This window comes from Scyliorhinus torazame, chromosome 7, assembly GCF_047496885.1.
Source record: "Scyliorhinus torazame isolate Kashiwa2021f chromosome 7, sScyTor2.1, whole genome shotgun sequence".
NCBI lineage: Eukaryota > Metazoa > Chordata > Chondrichthyes > Carcharhiniformes > Scyliorhinidae > Scyliorhinus > Scyliorhinus torazame.
The window spans coordinates 50899922-50921109 of NC_092713.1; the positions used below are offsets into that span (position 1 = coordinate 50899922).

At 45.8% G+C, this 21188-nt stretch overlaps 1 protein-coding gene across 2 annotated transcripts in view; it reads right to left on the bottom strand.

Annotated features, from left to right (window-relative positions):
- LOC140426198 (vitamin D3 hydroxylase-associated protein-like) overlaps positions 1-21188 on the bottom strand; it is a 185751-nt gene that overhangs the window by 60556 nt on the left and 104007 nt on the right. For both annotated transcript variants that reach the window (XM_072510684.1, XM_072510683.1), the window contains exons 9-11: positions 17972-18097; positions 6161-6258; positions 1742-1841 (exon numbers count right to left, since the gene is read on the bottom strand). In XM_072510684.1, the coding sequence (XP_072366785.1) occupies positions 1742-1841; positions 6161-6258; positions 17972-18097 (324 nt within the window). The remainder of the gene's footprint in view (positions 1-1741; positions 1842-6160; positions 6259-17971; positions 18098-21188) is intronic.

The following is a 21188-nucleotide window of genomic DNA, read 5'->3' on the forward strand; positions in this document are numbered from 1 at the left end:
GTCTGCATGGTCTCGCCATCCGTTCATTCGTTGTCGCAGCGTCTGCATGGTCTCGCCATTTTGTCTATATATGTGTTTCTGGAACAGACCTCTTCATTCACCTGAGGAAGGAGCAGCGCTCCGAAAGCTAGTGACATCGAAACAAACCTGTTGGACTTTAACCTGGTGTTGTAAGACTTCGTAAAATAGCAACAGTCTACAATTCATCACTGTCCTCACTACCACCATTTGATAGCTATTGTTCAGTCCAATGGCTATGGGTCATTCACTCACTACACTGCACTTATTATCAACACTAAATGTAGAAAATATAATCTAACAACTCAAGTTAATCTGTGTAGGATTCGTGGAGTTCCACGGCAGCAAAACTGGCAGCGCACCTGGACTGATTCAGTGGGGGGCGAGCACTGGTGCCACTTGGAACACAATCAATTCCAATGAGAAACGTGCTGGATTCACCAGTTTCGCGATTGACATTCAGGAGGGTGACAAGCTGCAGCCGCATATACACACTTCACTCCCTGCACACACCATCCCAGCAAACAAGATGGCAGCGAGGAGAGCAGCACAACGCTTCACTGATGCCGAACTCAAAACCCTTCTCGATGCGGTGGAGGAGAGGCAGGCCACCCTGTACCCCGGGATGGGACGGAAGCTGCCAGTCGGGCCCACTAATGATGTGCAAACGGTGTTTACTGTGCGTGCATTCTGGAACGTATTGACGCCGCTGTCGAGGCAACGTAGAAATGCAACTTGGCGTGAAATTTGGCGCCCGCCATGATTTTGGCGTTCGAACCGATTCTGTGCCCAATCACGTTTCCCGATTATGCCGTCGGCTGATGGAGAATCCCACCCCAAGAGTCAGATCGAGGCCAACACATGGTGACCTTGTCAGCTTGGATCTTGAATGTCTCTCTTGTGGAAACCATGAATTGGCTTCAATTTGAATTTGAATTGGTTTTTGGAGCAAGCAAAAAACTGTTTCTCTCTACAGATTCTGCCATATCTGCTGAATATTCCAGCAATTTTTCAGTGTTTAATTTATAATTAAGAACCACACTTATATATACCCTTAGTACCTGTCTTGTATTCATTTACATATTCTAGTGTTCCACTAAGTAGCCTACTATTCCCAGTGTTTATAGTTAGCTGAGGATACTTCAGATGGCCATGGTCACAACCTCCAGCAACTCTGGACCTTGAGGGGTGGATAGAGGCTGCAGCATCACAGCATGCGACAGGGTATCCTGACCCTGCTCGCAGTGTGGTATTAACAAGAGCATTGGTAAAGTTGTTGATTAGGGGGAAGACATTCTGCCATCCTGAAAGTGGACAACCTGTGCCTCTCCCACGTAGCTAAGGCTCCTACCTTGGAATGGCAACTTAGCAGACCTACAGCTCTATGCAAGAACCAACTGCGGAAGTATTATGTCGTTCCAGGAAACCCTGTCAACACTGGTCCCCAAAGGCAAGATGGCAGTGTTCTGAGCATTCCTTTCCCATTGATCGGTCTCTCCACTACATTATCTTAAAGTTTTCATGTGTAAGATACATAAATAGCACATTCACTTGAATAAAATAGATTAGGATTGAAACAAATGCATATCCCTCATAACATTCAGTCCTAATGATAGCCACAAACACCCTGATGCAGTGACTGCCAACACATATATTTCTAATGTCTTGTCTTATTTATATTCCCCTCACCCAAATCCATTCATGACTGAACTTTTATACTTACAAAAGGCTTCAGAATAAAATACAATAACTTTTTGAATGCTATAGGCATAGTGCTAATGGACACCTGAAACTTCAAACTGGGATCAATGATGTCTTCTTTACTACAAAAATCAAAAAAAGTTTAAGTGGAATTAGTAACTTTCATTGTGTAGACATATTTGTCAAATTAAGGACATCATTGCTTAAAGGCTAAGTAATTCATGATATTTATAATATTAATGAGAAATTCCTTGATTTTTCAAAGAAGCTGACAACTTTAAACTACCGTAAGTATGTGTCTATGAGTAGGGATTACTGCTTTATGGTGAGTGAATAAATTATGTTGTTTTTATCAAATGATATTTCTACATTAATATTCATGTTTTTGGGGTCAAACCACAAAATTCGGTCTCTCGTTTTCTGTTATAACTGTAAATTAAAGACATTTGGGTGAATTCTCTGCCGGCGGCATTCTCCGTCCACCTTTGGAACAATCCCGCCCATGGGTTTTCCGCCTGCATGGTGTGGCTACAATGGGAAATCCCATTGGTCAGCCTCTGGAACAGAGAATCCGCAGCCAGCGATGGGATGCCACTGAGAAACATGTGGCTGGGGAGCAAATAAGACTTATTCATTGACGACCTGGACACACTCTGCACTTCCACACTGCATTTATTAACATCATGCAGTTTAGAATCCATAGAATCCCCACAGTGTAGAAGGAGGTCATCCAGCCCATCAAGTCTGCATCGACCCTCCATAAGAGCACTCTAATTTGACCCACTCTCCCCGTGTCTGCATAGGCTTCCTCCGGGTGCTCCAGTTATCCTCGCACTGCAGGATTGTTTATAACAATGTTGAATTATAGAATAATATAAATAATAAGAGATCTTGATTGTCACACAAAAGTTGAAACATGCAGAGAATGGTTTTAACAGACTGTGATATCACATTAGTTAAATCTGTAATGGAATTTTGCTGCCTTGAAGAATTGCAAGAAATACTAAGAAGTCTTGTTACTCCTTCCTAGCTACTGCTTCCAGAAAGAAGTAACAACCATCAGAAAATTCTCTCTTGATCTATACAAAAACATAATACTATAGCTCAGGCCATGCAACATCATTATCCATTGGTTAGTCCCGTGCTCATGTAGATCCTAGGTAAGTCTGCTAACCACACAATATTGTTTGCAACGGGCGTGTTACAACTCTTGCAGAAATGTTTGTAACAGGCACTTCACATCCATCTTTTACAATTCAAAATACAATGAATAAAGATGAGAAAAAATGTGGTTATAGGCCACCCTTGCCCCACTCTTTTCAGGCCATGTTCAATTCATGCATTCTATATGCCCTTAACCGCAACAAAATAACTTGCCATGCCTTTAAAGTAATTACATATTCCAAGGCACTTCAGAGGAACTTTATAAAACAAGGTGTGACACCGAAACTCATATGGTGATATTTGGTCAGATGATCAAACATTTGATCTGAGAGGTGGCTTTTTGGAAGTATCTCAAAGAGAAAAGCGAGATAGAGAGGCCAAGAGATGTAGGGAAGAAATTCAAGAGCTTAGGCCCAGACAACTGGAAGACGCAGCCACCAATGGTGGACCAAACATAACAGAGAATGCACAAGAGGTCAGAATTAGAGGATGCAGATATTGCACATGGACCTTGGGGCCCATCATTGAGATAAAGTCTGGTGCCTTTGTCGAACTGTTAAGGCACTGACTCACTTGCATTCTTTTTTCTCCCCCTCCCTGTATTGGTGAAACCTTACCAGAAGTTCAGTGTGATCAATTCCAGGGCATGGAGGAATTGAACACTAATTTCATACAAACCTTTGTGCAAAGCTTGGAATCCATTCCATTAAGAATGGAAATGGTGGCCTACTCTGTACACTAGTGGACCCAACTGTGATGCAGCATCTGATATCTTGTCTCAAATTTCATTGGAGCCAAAATAGCAGTCAACCTACATCTTTCTGGAAATAGATCACAGACTGCTGCCATGTAAGGTCAACTTACGCATTAAAAATCCATTTACGGGATGTAGGCGGCATTGGCTAGGCCAGCATTTGCTATGATCATGGCTGATCATCCAAGCCTGATCCAGTCTTCCCCCCCCCCCCCATATCATTTGATCCCCCTCGCCCCAAGTGCTATTCCTAACTCCTTCTTGAAAACATTCAGTGTTTTGGCCTCAACTGTTTCTATGGTATCAAATTCCACAGGGCGACTCTCTGGGTGAAGAAATTTCTCCTCATCTCAGTCCTAAATGTGGAGATGCTGGCGTTGGACTGGGGTGAGCACAGTAAGAAGTCTTACAACACCAGGTTAAAGTCCAACAGATTTGTTTTGAATCACTTGCTTTCGGAGCACTGCTCACCTGAGGAAGGAGCTTGCCTCCGAAAGCTAGTGATTCAAAACAAACCTATTGGACTTTAACCTGGTGTTGTAAAACTTCTTACTCAGTCCTAAATGGTTGTCCTAAATGACCATTCAAGCTCAAACTACGGCCATCATGGCTGCGGATTACAATGTGCAAAGGGCACGTAGAATGTCACTGCGGTCCAGCAATCTGTCCTCCACATGACTACTGAAAAGATGTATAGTGATGAGGATTGTCAGAGGATACAGCAGGACATAGATAGGTTAGATAGTTGGGCTGAGAAATGGCAATTGGAGTTTAATCCGGACAAATGTGAGGTAATTCACAGTATTTTTGGTAGGTCCAATATAGAGGGAAAATATACCATAAATGGCAAAACTCTTTGGAATATAGAAAGTCAGAGAGATTTGGTGTGCAGGTCCACAGATCTTTGAAGGTCTTTAAAGGTACAGACAAGTGGACAAGCTAGTCAAGAAAGCATACGGAATGCTTGCCTTTGTTGCATGGGGCATTGAATATAAAAACTGGCAAGTCATGCTACAGTTGTATAGAACCTTGGTATAGCACTTGGAATATTGCGCACAATTCTGGTTACCACACTACCAGAAGGATGTGTAGGTTTTGGAGAAGGTACAGAGGAAGCTTACCAGGATGTTGCCTGGTCTGGAGGGTGTTAGCTATGTGGAGAGCTTGAATAGACTCGGACTGTTTTCATTAGAAAGACGGAGATTGAGGGGTGACCTGCTAGAGGTTTACAAGGTTATGAGGGGCATGGATAGAGTTGATGGGCAGGCATTCTTTCCCAGGGTGGAAATGTGCGAGGCAGGGTTTTTACGCAGAGGGTGATGAGTGCTTGTAAAGTGTTGCCAGGGAAGGTTGTGGAAGCAGATACATTAACAGCATTCAAAAGGCATCTTGACAAACACATAGGATGGGTATAGAGGGATACGGCACAAGGAAGGGCTGAGGGTTTTGGCAAAGGTTGCTATCATGACCAGTACAGGCTTGGAGGGCCGAAGGGCCTATTCCTGTGCTGTATTGTTCTTTGTTCTTTGAAGACTTATATTTATGTGGCACCTTTCATGACTACCGGACATATCAATGCATTTCACAACTATTGAAGTACTTTTAAGTATAGTTCACTGTGGTATTGTAGGAAACATGGCAGCCAATTTATGTACAACAAAGATCTGCAAACAGCAATGTGATAAAGGCCAGATATAATTTTAGTGTTAAGCGAGAAATAAACATTGAGTAGGCTACTTCTTTGAAAATTGAATCTTGTATGTCCATGTGAGAAAGCAGTTTAACATCTCATTGAAAACACAGCATCACTGACAGTCCAGCACTTCCTCACTACGGCACTGTAGTGTCGGCATTGATTTTCGTGCTCAAGTCTTGGACTGGAACTTGAACCCATGACTTTCTAACTTAAAGGTGCCACCAACTGAGCCAGGGCTGACAATACTAAGATCAGTGAGGTACTAGCCTAGGGAGTAACAGTGGCTCCAAATTGCCGAAACCCGCCATCCTCTCTAAGGAAGACCGCATTTGTCCTCCCACTCCTGCATTTTCTCCACCAGAGGCTCTCAATGTTGCACACGTGGCAGGGACTACGACTGCCTATGCAGAGGATACAGATGGAAGGAGGTCCCCATCATCTGCCTGCATGATAAGGCAGGTCATCACACTCCTCACTGCAGATGATTTAGATTGCTAGCTGCCTCTGTAAAATGTGTAAGCACAAAACTCGACCAGCACCCATTGCCGCCCTTGCCAAAATGGGAAGTGCCATGTTTGGGGGCAGGAATTTAGGATTTTCGGGCAGTTCCACAACTTGTGCCATGACAGAGAGCTCTCCGTTGTGGTGAAAATCTGGTTCTGGTTAGCACATTTTGGATTTTGTTCATGGAACCTCATCCCTCTTCTCCCCCCCAAACCTATCCTTCACACATAATCGTGTTGTTTACAAAATATAACAAAAGTAGATCATAATGGTTTCATCTCAAGTGCCAATATTGTAGATTCAAATCAATTGAGCTTACTTACAGAGTTTCTATAAGTGTAAGGCCCTTGTCTGCAAAAATTCCAGGGAAAACGATTTCATTCATAGCATAGTACATTTTTGGTGGTGTGAATGATACCAGCTGAAAAGAGAGAGAAACAAAGAGTGAACGATTTGTTATATTGAACTGTAGGGCCTGCCTAACGAGGGAACGGGCAAAACAAAATCACTCCTTGCTTGTGGCATAACCAATCAATCTGATTGTAAGGTGGAACTTGCTACCACTGGGAAGTAGCATAGATGCATTAGGGAAAGCTGGATGAAAACATTAGGGAGAGAGGAATAGAAAGGTATGCTGTTAAATAAAGAGGGAGTGGGGAGAGGACCATTCAGAGGCATGGCTCAGTTGAGCGAACGTCTATTTCTGTACGTGACATTCAAAGTAATTCTAAATAATTCACAATCATCCAAATGAGGTTAAAGTGCAAACACTCCAGAAAATAACCACGGGCCAGTTTATAACTTTCTGACTAGTTTGGCAGCATCTGAATCATTCGGGTAAAAACACAGAGGGTACAATTTAATGGCCGCATTGTACTTGAACGAGAGCGCGGCGTGGCCGTTAGACCGCGGGAAAGGCCAAAATCGAGAACCGTGGCAGGCGGCGATCGTTCTGCGATCTAACCGGCCCTTTCCCATTGGCGAAATCAGGATCCCGCCGTAGCGTGGCGAGAAACCAATAATCACCACTTAAAGCCAATCTTCAAACAATTAATGGAAAGACCCCCTATCTAACGACCTCCCGTGATCTAACGGCCTCCCCAGCAAGTGGTCATGTGGTCGCCGATGAGTGCACCTTTTCAAAAATGTGAAGCTGGTGGAATGGCTGCTGCGGGGACCTGAGGAGGTGAGTAACCATCATCGCTCCCAGGCAATGAGCCTGGGGCACTGGAGTTGCTGCCTCGGGGGGACCCCGGGGGGGGCAGGCTTGGTTGGGGTGGGCCACCATGATTGGGGGGAAGGGCCCCTGGGCTGGGGCAGGGGGTCCCTGGGATGGGGGGGGGTGCCAGCACCCACGGGTCCGCATGCCACCCCCTGAATCATGTGTACCAGTTTTGGGGGTAACCCCAGCCCCATCTTGTCTGTCCCACTAACCACCCATAACTGCCACTGACTGTGGAGGCTCCTGGCCACACGGCTGAAGGCTATTGCTAATAGGGAAATGTGAATCATCGTTAAGTTGCCACTTCATAGCTCCCAAGTGGATTCCCTTGAAGCGTTGTGCCATGTAGCATGTGGGAATTATTGCCCAGCATCCCAATCATACCGTGACGCTTGGACACTGTGCCTGAGCACTGCAGGAAGCAACACCACAGATACAGCGGCTAACATCCAAACACCCAGGGGCTGAGCCCCAGTTCCTTGGACATCTCTGCGACCAGAAGGTGGTTGTGTGCACCGGGAAGGGGACATTACATGTAGGTATCTGGGGTACAGGGTGTGGGGTCCGGTAACCAGGGCCCCCACTGCAGCCAGGAGTGCGTGGGCTAGGTGTGTCAGTCGGCAGGGGGTGTGAGAGGGGGGGGCAATGGGAGAATGGAGGGTACCAGGGTGGAAGACACTGCTGGTTGCCAATCTCACACCCTCTCCAATTCCTTCAGATATTGCACGAGATGGATGATACCTTGCACACCGTTGTAGTGATATCATGGTTGTGTTGTAACTCACCGACTGACCACTAGGAGTCTCATTTGTATATAAGTGAATGTTAGAATCAGGTGACCACAGACTGACTAGGGAGCTGGGAGAGGTTGCTTGTGCATGTTCATACTGTTATTGATCTGTTGTTTTGTATATATCTGACCCATAGTTAATGTTAATAAATCATTTGTAGCTTTAGCTACAAGTGTTCTTATAATATAAATTGGGCCATCCAACAGGAGCATTACCTAGTACCAGGGCTGGATGGTAGTAAACACTGAGACAAAACTATCAGCCTGCCACGAGGTCCACAGAGATTTGAAGATTTTGCAGACTGCACAAATGAACTAGATGGCATCGCTGAAGCCACCAATGAGTCTCAGATGTCATGGTAATGTGGACAGCAACTGGCGTGTGTTTAAACAACAATTTAATATGTTTCTTACTGCAGTAAATTTAGGAGATCAATCAGATTTGAGTACGGTAGCGATGCTCCTAACAGCAGCAGGGCCCGAAGCAATTGCTGTGTTTAAGACTTCCGGTGGCGGCTATGGAGTGAAAGGTCGCACATTTGCCAGCTCCCGCTCTAGGTGGTCTTTTTGTCGCTTTTAAGCTGGATTTCCATAGGACTTTTTCAGAATAAGGGTATAAAAGCGAGAGGAGAAGGTGACCCCTAGTTTATGGAGCTGCGCCCAAGGAAAAACCGAAAAAGAAGAAATCAAAAGTTGGCTGGAAGCGAGGACCAGAGTCTGAAGGAGGCAATGGCGGGGAAGCAGGGTTTGACCTCACCAACTCAATGGTCGACGGACCAGTTGGTGGACTTCTTGACTGAGAAGTTCACTCAACATCTCAAGGAATGTGCAGAGGACCTGGCCCGGGCGGTGGTCGACTGTGTGTAGGAGAGATTGACGACCCAGAGACAGGCGATCCAGAAGTTGGAGGAGCTGGTGGTGGAACGAGAGGAGCAGACCAGACGTGTTCAATTCCGTTCTCCTTCAAGCAGTTTATGAACTTTTGAGATACAAACTGTGCTTTATTATCGCTCAGCAGTTGTTCAGGGTAACTAAATCTGCTGGAGATTTCACCAATCTCTCATGACATTGGCTTCATGATGGCAATTACCAACCACTTCGAGTGATCACCGACTAGAATGAGAAACATAAGCCCTTCAAACGGCCCGGCGTAATCAACATGTTCCCAGCTGTAACGGTAATGGCAGATTCTGCATTTTTGCAAAAGACGAACATATCCCCACCCTCTCGTCAATTTTGGCATCTAGCCCCAGCCACCAAAAATAGCTCCAGGCTATCTCCTTCATCCTTACAATACCACAACGGTCTTTGTGTAATTGGTTTAATACAAGTTTTCTTAATAGTGGTGGAATGATGACTCTCATCCCCCAGAGGAGCCAACCTAACTCGTGCAGATAATAGAAGTCTTTGGGTGGAATATGTCTTTAACTCAGGGTTTGCTCCTGATGTATTGCATTGAAGCACTTTGTCCATAACCCCTGACAGTACTAGATCACTTCTGGAATGCTTCCTCACCTGTCCTGTGGTTATAGGACTGTTATCGACGTGCTTGAAGTAGAAAATGTTTCCTCACAAACTGCTTATCGACAAACTATTTGGTAAGGGTAGTCGGAAGAATCCATCTGCATTCCCATGAAGGTTTGACTGACACTACTTGATCGTGTATGTGTGTACTGACAAGAGCTTTGCCCACCTCTGCATTCTGCTCATTGGCAGTATGAGCCCCCCCCCCCCACCCCTCCCCCTTCACGCTGCTCCAGCCTCCTTATACGGCACCAAATGGGTGCCGCGCCAACCCGCGCATGCGCAGTTGGGCTGCGCCAACCTGCACGTGCGCGGGGGACTTCTTTAGCGCGCCGGCCCCGACCAACATGGGGTCGGAGATCAGGGGCCGGCTGCGCCAGGAAGTAGGCCCGGGGAGGGGAGAGGCCGGCCCGCCGATCGGTGGGCCCCGAGCGCGGGCCAGACCCCATCGGAGCCCACCCCCCCGGTGAAGGAGTCCCCCTCCCCCCCCACAGGCCGCCGCCCGACCGTTCCCGCAGAGTACCCGCTGGCAGCGACCAGGGGTGAATGGCGCCAGCGGGACTCTGTCGTATCGGCGCGGCCGCCGGGCCAATTCGGGCCGGAGAATCAGTGGCCACGTCGATTCCAGTGGCCTGTGGCCGGCACCGCGCCAAACGCACCGGCGCAAATGGCACTGATTCTCCGCACCTCGGAGAATCGCGCGCCGGTGTCGGGGCGTCCTGGCGCGGTTGCAGCGATTCTCCGGCCTGGCGCAGAGCTCGGAGAATCGCCCCCAATATGTCAGAGCTTTTCTTGATAATCAGTCTCTGGCACCAGCGAGACTGCTGCCCCAGTGTCCATCTCCATCTTCACCGGCTGACCATCAAATAATGGAGTGACCCAGTAAGGGTTTGTTCTACCAATAATAACTTGTACATTTCATGAATAATTTAATTCTTTCTAATGTCCTTTTTGTACCACTTGGACACTTTTTCCTTGGTTCAGCTTGACATTTGATTTATTCGGCTCCTGCTTCCTGCAAAGTTTGCCTGTAGCTTGTTTCTTTTTCCAACAAGCACGTTCAATATGGCCCTTCCCGCCACAATTTCTGCACATGATGATTTTGTTCGAAACAATCTGCTGCTAAGTGCCCAGTTTTTGCGCACCTATGACAAGTGCAAGTTTGTGTTTGCGTTCGAGTTTCAGCCAACATCTTGTGAATTCTTGTGCTCGAACCTAACTGGTGAGCTTCTTTGACTGCCAATTCCATGGATACAGCAACGTCCAAAGCTTTCTTAAAGGCCAGTTTACTTTTGGTTAGCAATCATTTTTGATTTGCTTCACTCCTTAATCCACAAACTAATCTATCTCAGATGGTGTCATTTAACACATCCCAGAATTTGCAGTGTTCTGCCAATCTTTTCAGGGTAGCTACAAATTGTACAATCGATTCACCTCCTTCTTGGTTGTACTTATGAAACACTACTTCTTTGTATGTTTTTATGCCTGACTTTTCCAGCTGTACCATCACCATGTATTCCCATCAAATGGTCCCACGGCTCCAAAGTCTTGCCATTTTTCTCCATGGAAGCACCTGGATGTGCATAATGTGCCACTGGTTTTTAGCACTACCTTGCTTCCTTTCTCCCCAAAATAAGGCACAACCTGAGCGAAGCCTGCATCCCTCTGTGTTTTTCAACACCCCAGTTCTAAATTTGTTGTTGCAGAGTTCTCACTACTCATGGCTACCAGGTTTGTTTTGGGCAGAGCACATGGCGGGCTTTTCTCCAAGGTTGTTTCCTTCAGATTTTTGGGATCCTCCGGTGTCTGCACCTATTGTTTGGCTCCCCAGATGGCAGCTTTCATGTAGCGATGATTTCAATTATCTATTATTTCTTCAGGTGCCTACAAACACTGTTTGCCTACCTCATTGCCAGTTTTTATGTGGTGAATTCACAATTGAATCTGCAGGCAATGGAGATTCAACTTAAATGTAGAGCTTTATTTAGAAGATGTTAACACTGCAGGCTGTGATGTTAAACTACCCATTTGTCCATGCAAATGGCTGATGATGTTGCACAATCGTTCTCTTAAAGTGCATCAATTCAGTTACAAGGCAGCTTGTAAGGAAATGCTAAAAACACTATGAAAACACAACAGGAATGAAACCCTGTTTCCAGACAAAGATACATCAAAAACACAAATGCCATCCAGAAACTAATTACCATCCCCTATGGAGACAATGGGAGATGAGTACCACCTCAGCAGGGATTATATCCTGTGAGCAGCATGCCTCGTGGATTTAGGGTTTTTGCCTTCCAGCGATATACAAAGACTGGGATAAAAGCCAGCTGCAAAACTTGGTCAGGGCCAACTGGTGCCGTGTGTGTCAGTCTATCACACAGGGGCAAAGACAGCAAACAAACACTGCACACATTTGTACGTTTGATGCACAATCAATAACTCTTGAGACAAGGGGTGTCATATCTAATCGGCTTTAATCAGCTAGAACTGTACCCAGCAGCTTCGATACAGAAAGTGAAGGCTGCTGGGATGGCATGGGTTCTTATACCCTGCCTCTCAGGGCGGGGCTATGTACGTTAGCCAATGGTAGACTCCTCGGTCTAGCCAATGGTCATTCACCTCTCAGGTACTGCAATACCTGGTATTACCACAACGTTTTCTCTCTCTCTCTCTCTCTCTCATTATTGAAGCAAGGCAAGTCGGCCAAGCCACAGCTGAAAAGGGAAATAGGACAGCTTCTCAGCCATACTGCAGAACATTGAAATCATGAAACTGACTATTCAAATCACGAATCACAATGGCTGCAATGTTCCATGATCTACTCCTCACCAACAAGTCAAGGAATGTTTCATATACTTCTTTACTTACTTATTTTGGACTCAATTCTAAATTCTAATCAGTATGACAGTATATGCATGTGTGTTATCATTTTTTTGCATTTAGTAATAAATAAACTCACTCTTCCTTTAACTCAAAAAAGCCTGGTTAAATTAGCTCATTTTAAAACATAAATATTGGGACTGGGAAATGGTATCCCGCAAAGGGGTGGATCCTTTATTTTATACAAATCTAATTGCTACCAACCAAGGAGGTTGAATAAAGACGGGGAGCCATTTCGTCCCTCCTCACCCTGGGGTATAACAATATGGGGGTATCCCAGCCAGAAGTTAACAAACTGAGGGATCTTGTCTGGATTAACAAATTTGGGGTACCTCATCTGTGGGGCCAGTTGTAACACATATTAATAGTGTCCTGCACTTTGAGCTTTTGTCCTTCACTTATTCTTCTTAATTTAAAAAAAATCTTAGATTTAAAAGAACATCATTCTGATTTTGGTGCTAACCATATTTGACATCAGAGCACCTTTCATATTTATAATTAAGCATTTGTTGTTTCCCCCTAAGTTAATTACCCATGCACATTCTATTGCATTGACCAGGACAGTAGGAAGATGGGCTGGTCTACCAATGCTTCTCTGTGACTGGCATTCGGAACTACTTCATAGCATACAAGATGATCATTTCCAAATATCTTCTTGTTTTCAACGACAGAATGTTAGATTGATTACTGATGTTTATTTTTTAGAAGTGACCTTACTGCTCCTTTTGGGGAGCACCTGAGCAACAGCGATCACAAGATAATAAGAGTTAGCCTTATTAACTAAGCAAGAGGTACCAAACATTACGAATTTCTTGAGGATTAATTTTGTATAATTGTATGAAGATTTGAAAAAAGATTTGAGGAACAACTCTACTAGTCAGAGATAATAATGCTGCGGAAAAATTGGCTTTTGTAAATCCAAGTAAAAACAAGGCAATCGATATCCCAAAGGATAAAAAGGGCACAACACAGAATAAATCCAAAATAACTAACTAGGTATGTGAAAGGACAAATTAAAGTTAAGCAAAAATACATTGAAACATTAATGGATTAATTTAATGGTGAAGAAAGACAAATATTTTTCTTAATTAAGAGGAATCAAAATAGCTATCAGAGTAAACATATGTGGCAGCAATGACAAAAGTTGTTTTCAGTTAAGTTGGACTCAGAGGACCATTAGAAACTGCATATAGGGGATTTTTCAGGGTATAAATTGAACATGGGGAAAAGTGAGTTGTTTGTGGTGCATCCAGGGGAGCAGAGTAGAGAAATAGAGGACCTACCGTTGAGGAAGGTAACAAGGGACTTTCGTTACCTGGGGATCCAGATAGCCAAGAATTGGGGCACATTGCATAGGTTAAATTTAACGCGGTTGGTGGAACAAATGGAGGAGGATATCAAGAGATGGGATATGGTATCCCTGTCACTGGCAGGGAGGGTGCAGGCGGTTAAGATGGTGGTCCTCTCGAGATTTCTCAATGTGTTTCAGTGCCTCCCGGTGGTGATCACGAAGGCTTTTTTAAAAAGGATTGAAAAGAGCATCATGGGTTGTGTGTGGGCCGGGAAGACCCCGAGAGTGAGGAAGGGATTCTTACAGCGTAGCAGGGATAGGGGGGGGCTGGCACTACCGAGCCTAAGTGAGTATTATTGGGCCGCTAATATTTCAATGGTGAGTAAGTGGATGGGAGAGGAGGAGGGAGCGGCGTGGAAGAGATTAGAGAGGGCGTCCTGTAGGGGGACTAGCCTGCAGGGTATGGTCACAGCCCCATTGCCGTTCTCACCGAGGAACTACACCACAAGCCCGGTGGTGGTGGCTACACTGAAGATTTGGGGACAGTGGAGACGGCATAGGGGAAAGACTGGAGCCTTGGGGGGGTCCCTGATAAGAAACAACCATAGGTTTGCCCCGGGGGGAATGGATGGGGGATATGGAATGTGGCAAAGAGCAGGAATAACGCAACTGAAAGATCTGTTTGTGGATGGGAAGTTCGCGAGTCTGGGAGCGCTGACCGAGAAATATGGGTTGCCCCAAGGGAATGCATTCAGGTATATGCAACTGAGGGCTTTTGCGAGGCAACAGGTGAGGGAATTCCCGCAGCTCCCGACACAAGAGGTGCAGGACAGAGTGATCTCAAAGACATGGGTGGGGGATGGTAAGGTGTCAGATATATACAGGGAAATGAGGGACGAAGGGGAGACTATGGTAGATGAACTAAAAGGGAAATGGGAAGAAGAGCTGGGGGAGGAGATCGAGGAGGGGCTGTGGGCAGATGCCCTAAGCAGGGTAAACTCGTCGTCCTCGTGTGCCAGGCTAAGCCTGATTCAGTTTAAGGTATTACACAGGGCGCATATTACACAGCACGGCTCAGTAAATTTTTTGGGGTGGAGGATAGGTGTGCGAGGTGCTCGAGAAGCCCAGCGAATCATACCCATATGTTTTGGTCATGCCCGGCACTACAGGGGTTTTGGATGGGGGTGACAAAGGTGCTTTCAAAAGTAGTGGGGGTCCGGGTCGAACCAAGCTGGGGGTTGGCTATATTTGGGGTTGCACAAGAGCCGGGAGTGCAGGAGGCGAGAGAGGCCGATGTTTTGGCCTTTGCGTCCCTAGTAGCCCGGCGCAGGATATTGTTAATGTGGAAAGAAGCCAAGCCCCCGGGGGTGGAGACCTGGATAAATGACATGGCAGGGTTTATAAAGCTAGAGCGGATTAAGTTCGTTCTAAGGGGGTCGGCTCAAGGGTTCACCAGGCGGTGGCAACCGTTCGTCAAATACCTCGCAGAAAGATAGATGGAATGGAAAAAAGAAGGCAACAGCAGCAGCCCAGGATCGGGGGTGGGGTTGGGGGGGAGGGGGGGAGGAGGAACCAGAAGGACTCTCAGGGTTGTTAATATATACTGTATAATATGTATAGGTCGTTGCGACAGATAATTATATATTGGACTGTTAAATTATATTTTTGGAGAGTGTTACCTGTGATAAGGCAGTTGCCAATTAGAGTTAGTTTTCATTTTTGTTATTTATTATTTATTCATTTTTTGTTTATAAAATAGGTCATTGTTATTTGTGTTGTTATAATATTGTGTAAAGGATGCACAATGTACTGTGTTGGTTGACCAAAAATTTTCAATAAAATATTCATTAAAAAAAAAGAAACTGCATATAGAATTTACAGTGCAGAAGAAGGCCATTCGGCCCATCGAGTCTGCAGCAACCCTTGGAAAAAGCACCCTACCTCAGCACACGCCCCCACCCTATCCCGTAATCCAGTAACCTCGCCCACCTTTTTTTGGGGGACACTAAGGACAATTGAACATGGCTAATCCACCTAACTTGCACATCTTTAGACCGTGGGAGGAAACTGGAGCAACCGGAGGAAACCCACGCAGACACGGGGAGAAAGTGCAAACTCCGCACAAACAGTGACCCAAGCTGAGAATCAAACTTGGGACCCTGGAGCTGTGAAGCAACTGTGCTAACCACTATGCTACCATGCCCCCATTGAAAGAAGGTTTAGGACAGGTTCAATGGACAGTGGTGCAAAATAGTTTCTTCACAATATTCACACCAGTTAATAATGTTCAGCAAGCAGCTACATGTTCTAATGCAGATATAAAAACAGCTGAGGTTGCAATTTTAGAAGTATAAGGCATCTTGCAATAAAACGGGCTCATGGTCTAGATCACATCCCTACAAGAGTGCTTAAAGAGATCGGACATGTACTTTGCAATCTCCTATAAGCAAAAGTGTTGTTTAACTTTTCCAGCCTTCTCACAATGCAACTGTTTCTTTATTTCTTTTATATTAATCAATGTGGACCAGTTGTGGTGTAACCCTGTGTGTGGCGTTTGTCTCATGATGGAAACATGGAACATTGAGGAACAAGAAGAACCCAGACTGAAGGAGATATGTAAAGAGCTGTACAGAACTGCACCATGGGCTCAAAACACAAAGCATGATGGCTAATTTAGTCAAGTGAAAACCTTCCTAGAATCAGCAAGTTCTGAAAATGATGTAAACTATAGAAGGGCTCATACCCGGGAAGATAAACAGACTGAGCTTCGTTAAGGGGTAATAAATGTGACGCCTTTTCCCAGCTTTGGCGATTGATAACAGTATTGGAGAGATCAAGGTGGAGTCAAGCTGGCTATGCAACCACAACTGTGTCCTTCAAAGGGAGGGCTAGCCAGGGAACATCTGGAGAAAGCATGGAGATGAGGGGGCAGCACGTAGCATAGTGGTTAGCACAATTGCTTCACAGCTCCAGGGTCCCAGGTTCGATTCCCGGCTTGGGTCACTGTCTGTGCGGAGTCTGCACGTTCTCCCCGTGTCTGTGTGGGTTTCCTCCAGGTGCTCCGGTTTCCTCCCACAGTCCAAAGATGTGCAGGTTAGATGGATTGGCCATGCTAAATTGCCCTTAGTTTCCAAAATTGCCCTTAGTGTTGGGTGGGGTTACTGGATTCTGGGGATAGGGTGGAGGTGTGGACCTTGGGTAGGGTGCTCTTTCCAAGAGCCAGTGCAGACTCGATGGGCCGAATGGCCTCCTTCTGCATTGTAAAAATTCTATGATGAACAGTGATGTAAGTAAAAACCAATTAAAAGGGCTAAAAGCAGGCTTTACCTTATATGCCACTGGGCCTTAGCAAAAAACAAGGTGTAAAGAAAGAACCAACAGAGCCAACTCAGCAGACGCACATGGAGAATTTGTTATCAGACTGACCGCTGAGATGGACTCTGGCTTGCAGGGAAGCTAAGCAACCGGTATTATCCTGAGTGTGTACTATTGCGTAGAGGTTTAATAAAGGTATATCACCTTTGTCAAAACTTCATCCCAGTTGTGTTGGTGACATCCAGAAGTAAAAGCAAAGGAACGTTTAGACCAGATAGAGGATCTTACATTCCTACCGGGATCTGGAGTCAGCTATGTCAGATACCCGACATGATCATGAGATAGTTTTTGCAATTACCTGCATGGAGAAGTAGTCATCCTTGACACACAGCATAGTCTCTGCAAAAGGGGATCTGTGTTTTAATCATTTTCTAGAAGTTTTTGAATAAGTAATTGGAATATGGGGCTATCCTATAAGATATTATTTAATTGGATTATGAGAAAGAATTTGGTGATTTGACAATTGCTTACCATGCAAAACACAATGCTATGGAATCAGTAAGAAGTAATGGAGGCTGAAAATTGCTCTTAATGGCTGTGAATCTACCTGGAGACCTGTTGCTAGGGATCAGTGTTAGGGTCATTACTTTTTAACTAGCTTCATAAATGGCCACAATATAAATGTTGGAGAATGGTCAACAAGGTCGCAGATGATGCCAAAGGTTTGTGCAAGCATGAGGAATGTGGGGAACTAGTTTCTGCGAGTAAGGACCAAATGTGGCTCAATAATCCTTTTCGGCCTGTCAATATGTCTGAATGTGACCCCCCCATCTCAATCCAAATTAGCAACTCACTGGACAGCTAATTCAGCAGAATCTTTCACTGCAGGAGTAATGCATTTATTACACTAAAACACATCAGATTATTTTTCCATGCTTTCACACATGTTTCCAGCATTCTTGTTTGGTGCTGGGATGAGGGGGCCAGGTGGAAAGATGAATGAAAAATAAATCATTTCTTCATCCGCTCAAATTTTCTCCAACATCCCTCCTCTCCCTCCCTCTACCTCCAAGAATTTCTCCATTCTCTTTGAGGATTAGTAAGCACACCGTGTGTCCAGCTTCTTCCAGCAGTTGTTTGGTTTCCATGATGGCCCTCTTCATGCTGGGGGTGGGGATCCAATACCCATCACTTTCAAAATAACCTATCCGCATTTGTTTGATGTTGGCATAAATCTTTAAAAGATAATTTTAAAAAGTCAATGTTAACGAGATCCAAAATTCATAAAAATATAATTAGAGACAGGTAGATTTCTGTTTCGATTAATTTGCTAAATGAATGATTAACTGGCCTGAAGGGCAATTATTTTCAACCTTCCTGCCCTGCAATGAGGAGAAATATATAACCAGAACATCCCCAATCAAAATTACCTTCTATTTTTCAGCTATAGTTATAATTTACAGAAGTTAATTTGTCAAAAATAAGCATGACATGGGAACAAAGACTCACTTCATCATTTAGTATTTCTCACTGATTAAAGGCAGTGTTTTTTCTTTTGTGCACAAGTGGGGAGTTTGTATTATTACAGGACTGCAGTGAATATTGTTTCTGATACTTAAAGGTGGCTCATTTATATGTAAACAGCTGGTAGGATTCTGGCAAAGCTAAGGGCTGGGATTCTCCGAGCCCGCGGCGGGTCGGAGAATCGTCGGTGACACGGTAAATTCCGCCACGCTGCTCCGTGCAGGGACTCGATTCTCTGGCGACCGGAGAATCGGCGCCAATCGCGCCCATGTGGTCGACGCAGCGCTGGTCGAAGGCCGCTGAAAGAGGCCCCCGCAGCGATTCTCCGCAGCCGACCGACCAAATTCCTACCAAGTTCCGCCAGCGTGGTTCCAACCTGGTACCACCTGGCGGGAGCTCAGACCCACGGACGCAGTGGCCGTCGTGGTGGGGGGGCAGGGGGATCAGACTCCGAGGGGGGGGCCTCCAGGCCCGCGATCGGGGGCTAATGATTGGCGGGCGCCCGCGATCTGGAGGGGGTCTACCTCCTTCCACGCAGGCCCACTGTAGGGCTCCGCTACGTTCCTCGGCGCCGGTGTGGAAACAGCCACCACGCGCATGCGCCGCGCGGAGATGGCCATCGCGCACATGCGCTGGAACAGCGCGCAGCACTCTGGCGCCGTGCTGGCCCTCTGAGGGCCGCTGAATCACTGGGCTAGGAGGCCCATTGATTCCGGCGTGCATCACCCTAGTGTTGACGCCAGCATCAACACTTGGCCGGGATTTCCGAAAACCCAGGCAAGGTTTCCGCAGAATTTGTGTTTCCTCACTCTGTTGTAAACCACTCTACCAGTATATCAATAGAATCATAGAATTTACAGGGTAGAAGGAGGCCATTCAGCCTCCAGCCCTTGGAAAGAGCACCCTACTTAAGTTTAAGCTAAGGGCAATTTAGCATGGCCAATCCACCTAACCTCCACATTTTTGGACTGTGGGAGGAAACCGGAGCACCAGTAGAAAACCCATGCAGACACGGGGAGAACGTGCAGACTCCGCACAGACAGTCACCCAAGGCCGGAATTGAACCCGGGACCCTGGAACTGTGAAGCAACAGTACTAACCACTGTGCCACTGTGCTGCCCAATGGTGACCAGAATTTGCTCTGTTTCCTTGATCTCATTTCTAAAGATCAGTGTATTATGGTCTTTCTGAGGGAAAATGTATATTGCTGTCAAGTTTATAACTAAACAAAAAGATTGAATTGCTCTTGCAGTGAGCTGGTGTGGATGCGATGGGCTGAATGACCACCTTCTACGTAACAATTCTACAACTCTCTGATTCTAAAATGCTTAACGGTGAAATGTAATCCTCTACCTATGTTCCTATGTAGAACATTCTGACCATCTTTTGTTTCAGTGGTAGATTTCACAAACTGAATGATTTAGGTACCTTTGTTGAAAGGTTCCTTTAACCCTCATTTCAAACCACTATCTTCAAAAGGAAGCACTCCAATGACATACAATGAGGGAACTTTGTGCAACGCACCAGTCAGCACTGGGTCTTGTTGCATTCTGATTTATTAAATCAGACTGTGACGTGAATTTCACACTTGTCGGACGTGCTTGATGGGTGGGCCTAGAAGCGGCAGTAATGTCTATTTCCGGTCCCACCATAATTTGGAATACCTCCCAATCACAAAACTACCTTTTGTTCCACCAGTACCATAAGTTCCTTTACACAAACCCTGGGAGCGATTTAATGGTGATTTGGACACTCTGAATTCTCCCTCAGTGTACCTGAACAGGCGCCGGAGTGTGGCGACCAGGGGATTTTCACAGTAACTTCACTGCAGTGTTAATGTAAGCCTACTTGTGACACTAATAAAGATTATTATTATTATTACAATGGCCTTGTCGCGCCCAATTTGGAGTCGGGACGAGAGAACTCAATCTGCCCGAAACGTTTCGTGAGATTTAACGGAATCGCGCAAGACGATACGGTCTAGATTATCATATTTAATTGAGCCATTAGTCTCATTTAAATACGTTTGTGTCATGTTCTCCTGAGGCCTGGGAACTAACGACCAGGAGTAACAGCACCTGGGGGGGCGAGATTCCCAGGACATTAAAGACCCCTGGGTGGTCAGGCTCTGGGCAGGGTGTTATCCTCACATTCCCACTGATACCTGGGCACATTGACACTGCCAGGCTAGCACCTTGGCCACCCTTGGACTGCCAGGGTGCTAGGCTGGCAGTGCCAAAGGCCCTCGGTACCAGGTTGCCCAAGGCAGGAATCGAGTCCGGGTGTGCTTTGCCCTTAAGAGGAAGGGTGAGGGGAGGCTCGAGGACCATGTAAGAGGTATTTTGGGTGCATTAGGGGTTTCAGAGACTGCGGTGGGATGGCTGACGTGGTTGAAAGATCGGGGCAGCATTTTAAAATTACACTCCGATCCACGAGTACTCTTCCTGCACTGGCGAGTGAAGCGTATCAGTGCAGGATATGATGAAGTGACTCCAAGGCCAAAGAAAGTGGCAAAGTGCTGTTAAATAGTGGTGTCTTCCTCGACGCTGCAGGCACCAAGAAACAACCTGCTCAACGCATCCGAAACGGAACTCTGCTTCTGTCCCGTTAAATCGTGCCAACTATTTATTCCCTTCAAAACTGTCATCACACCGTTCTACCTTCAACTCCTCGATCATGTCTAGATAACATCCATTTTTAAGCTTCCTTTGTTTCCTGGGGTCCTTAAATGCTCAGCTTCACATTCAACTTTCCCACCACTCTCAATTCAAGCCCCATTTGTCCAGCTTGAACTCTGCTTAA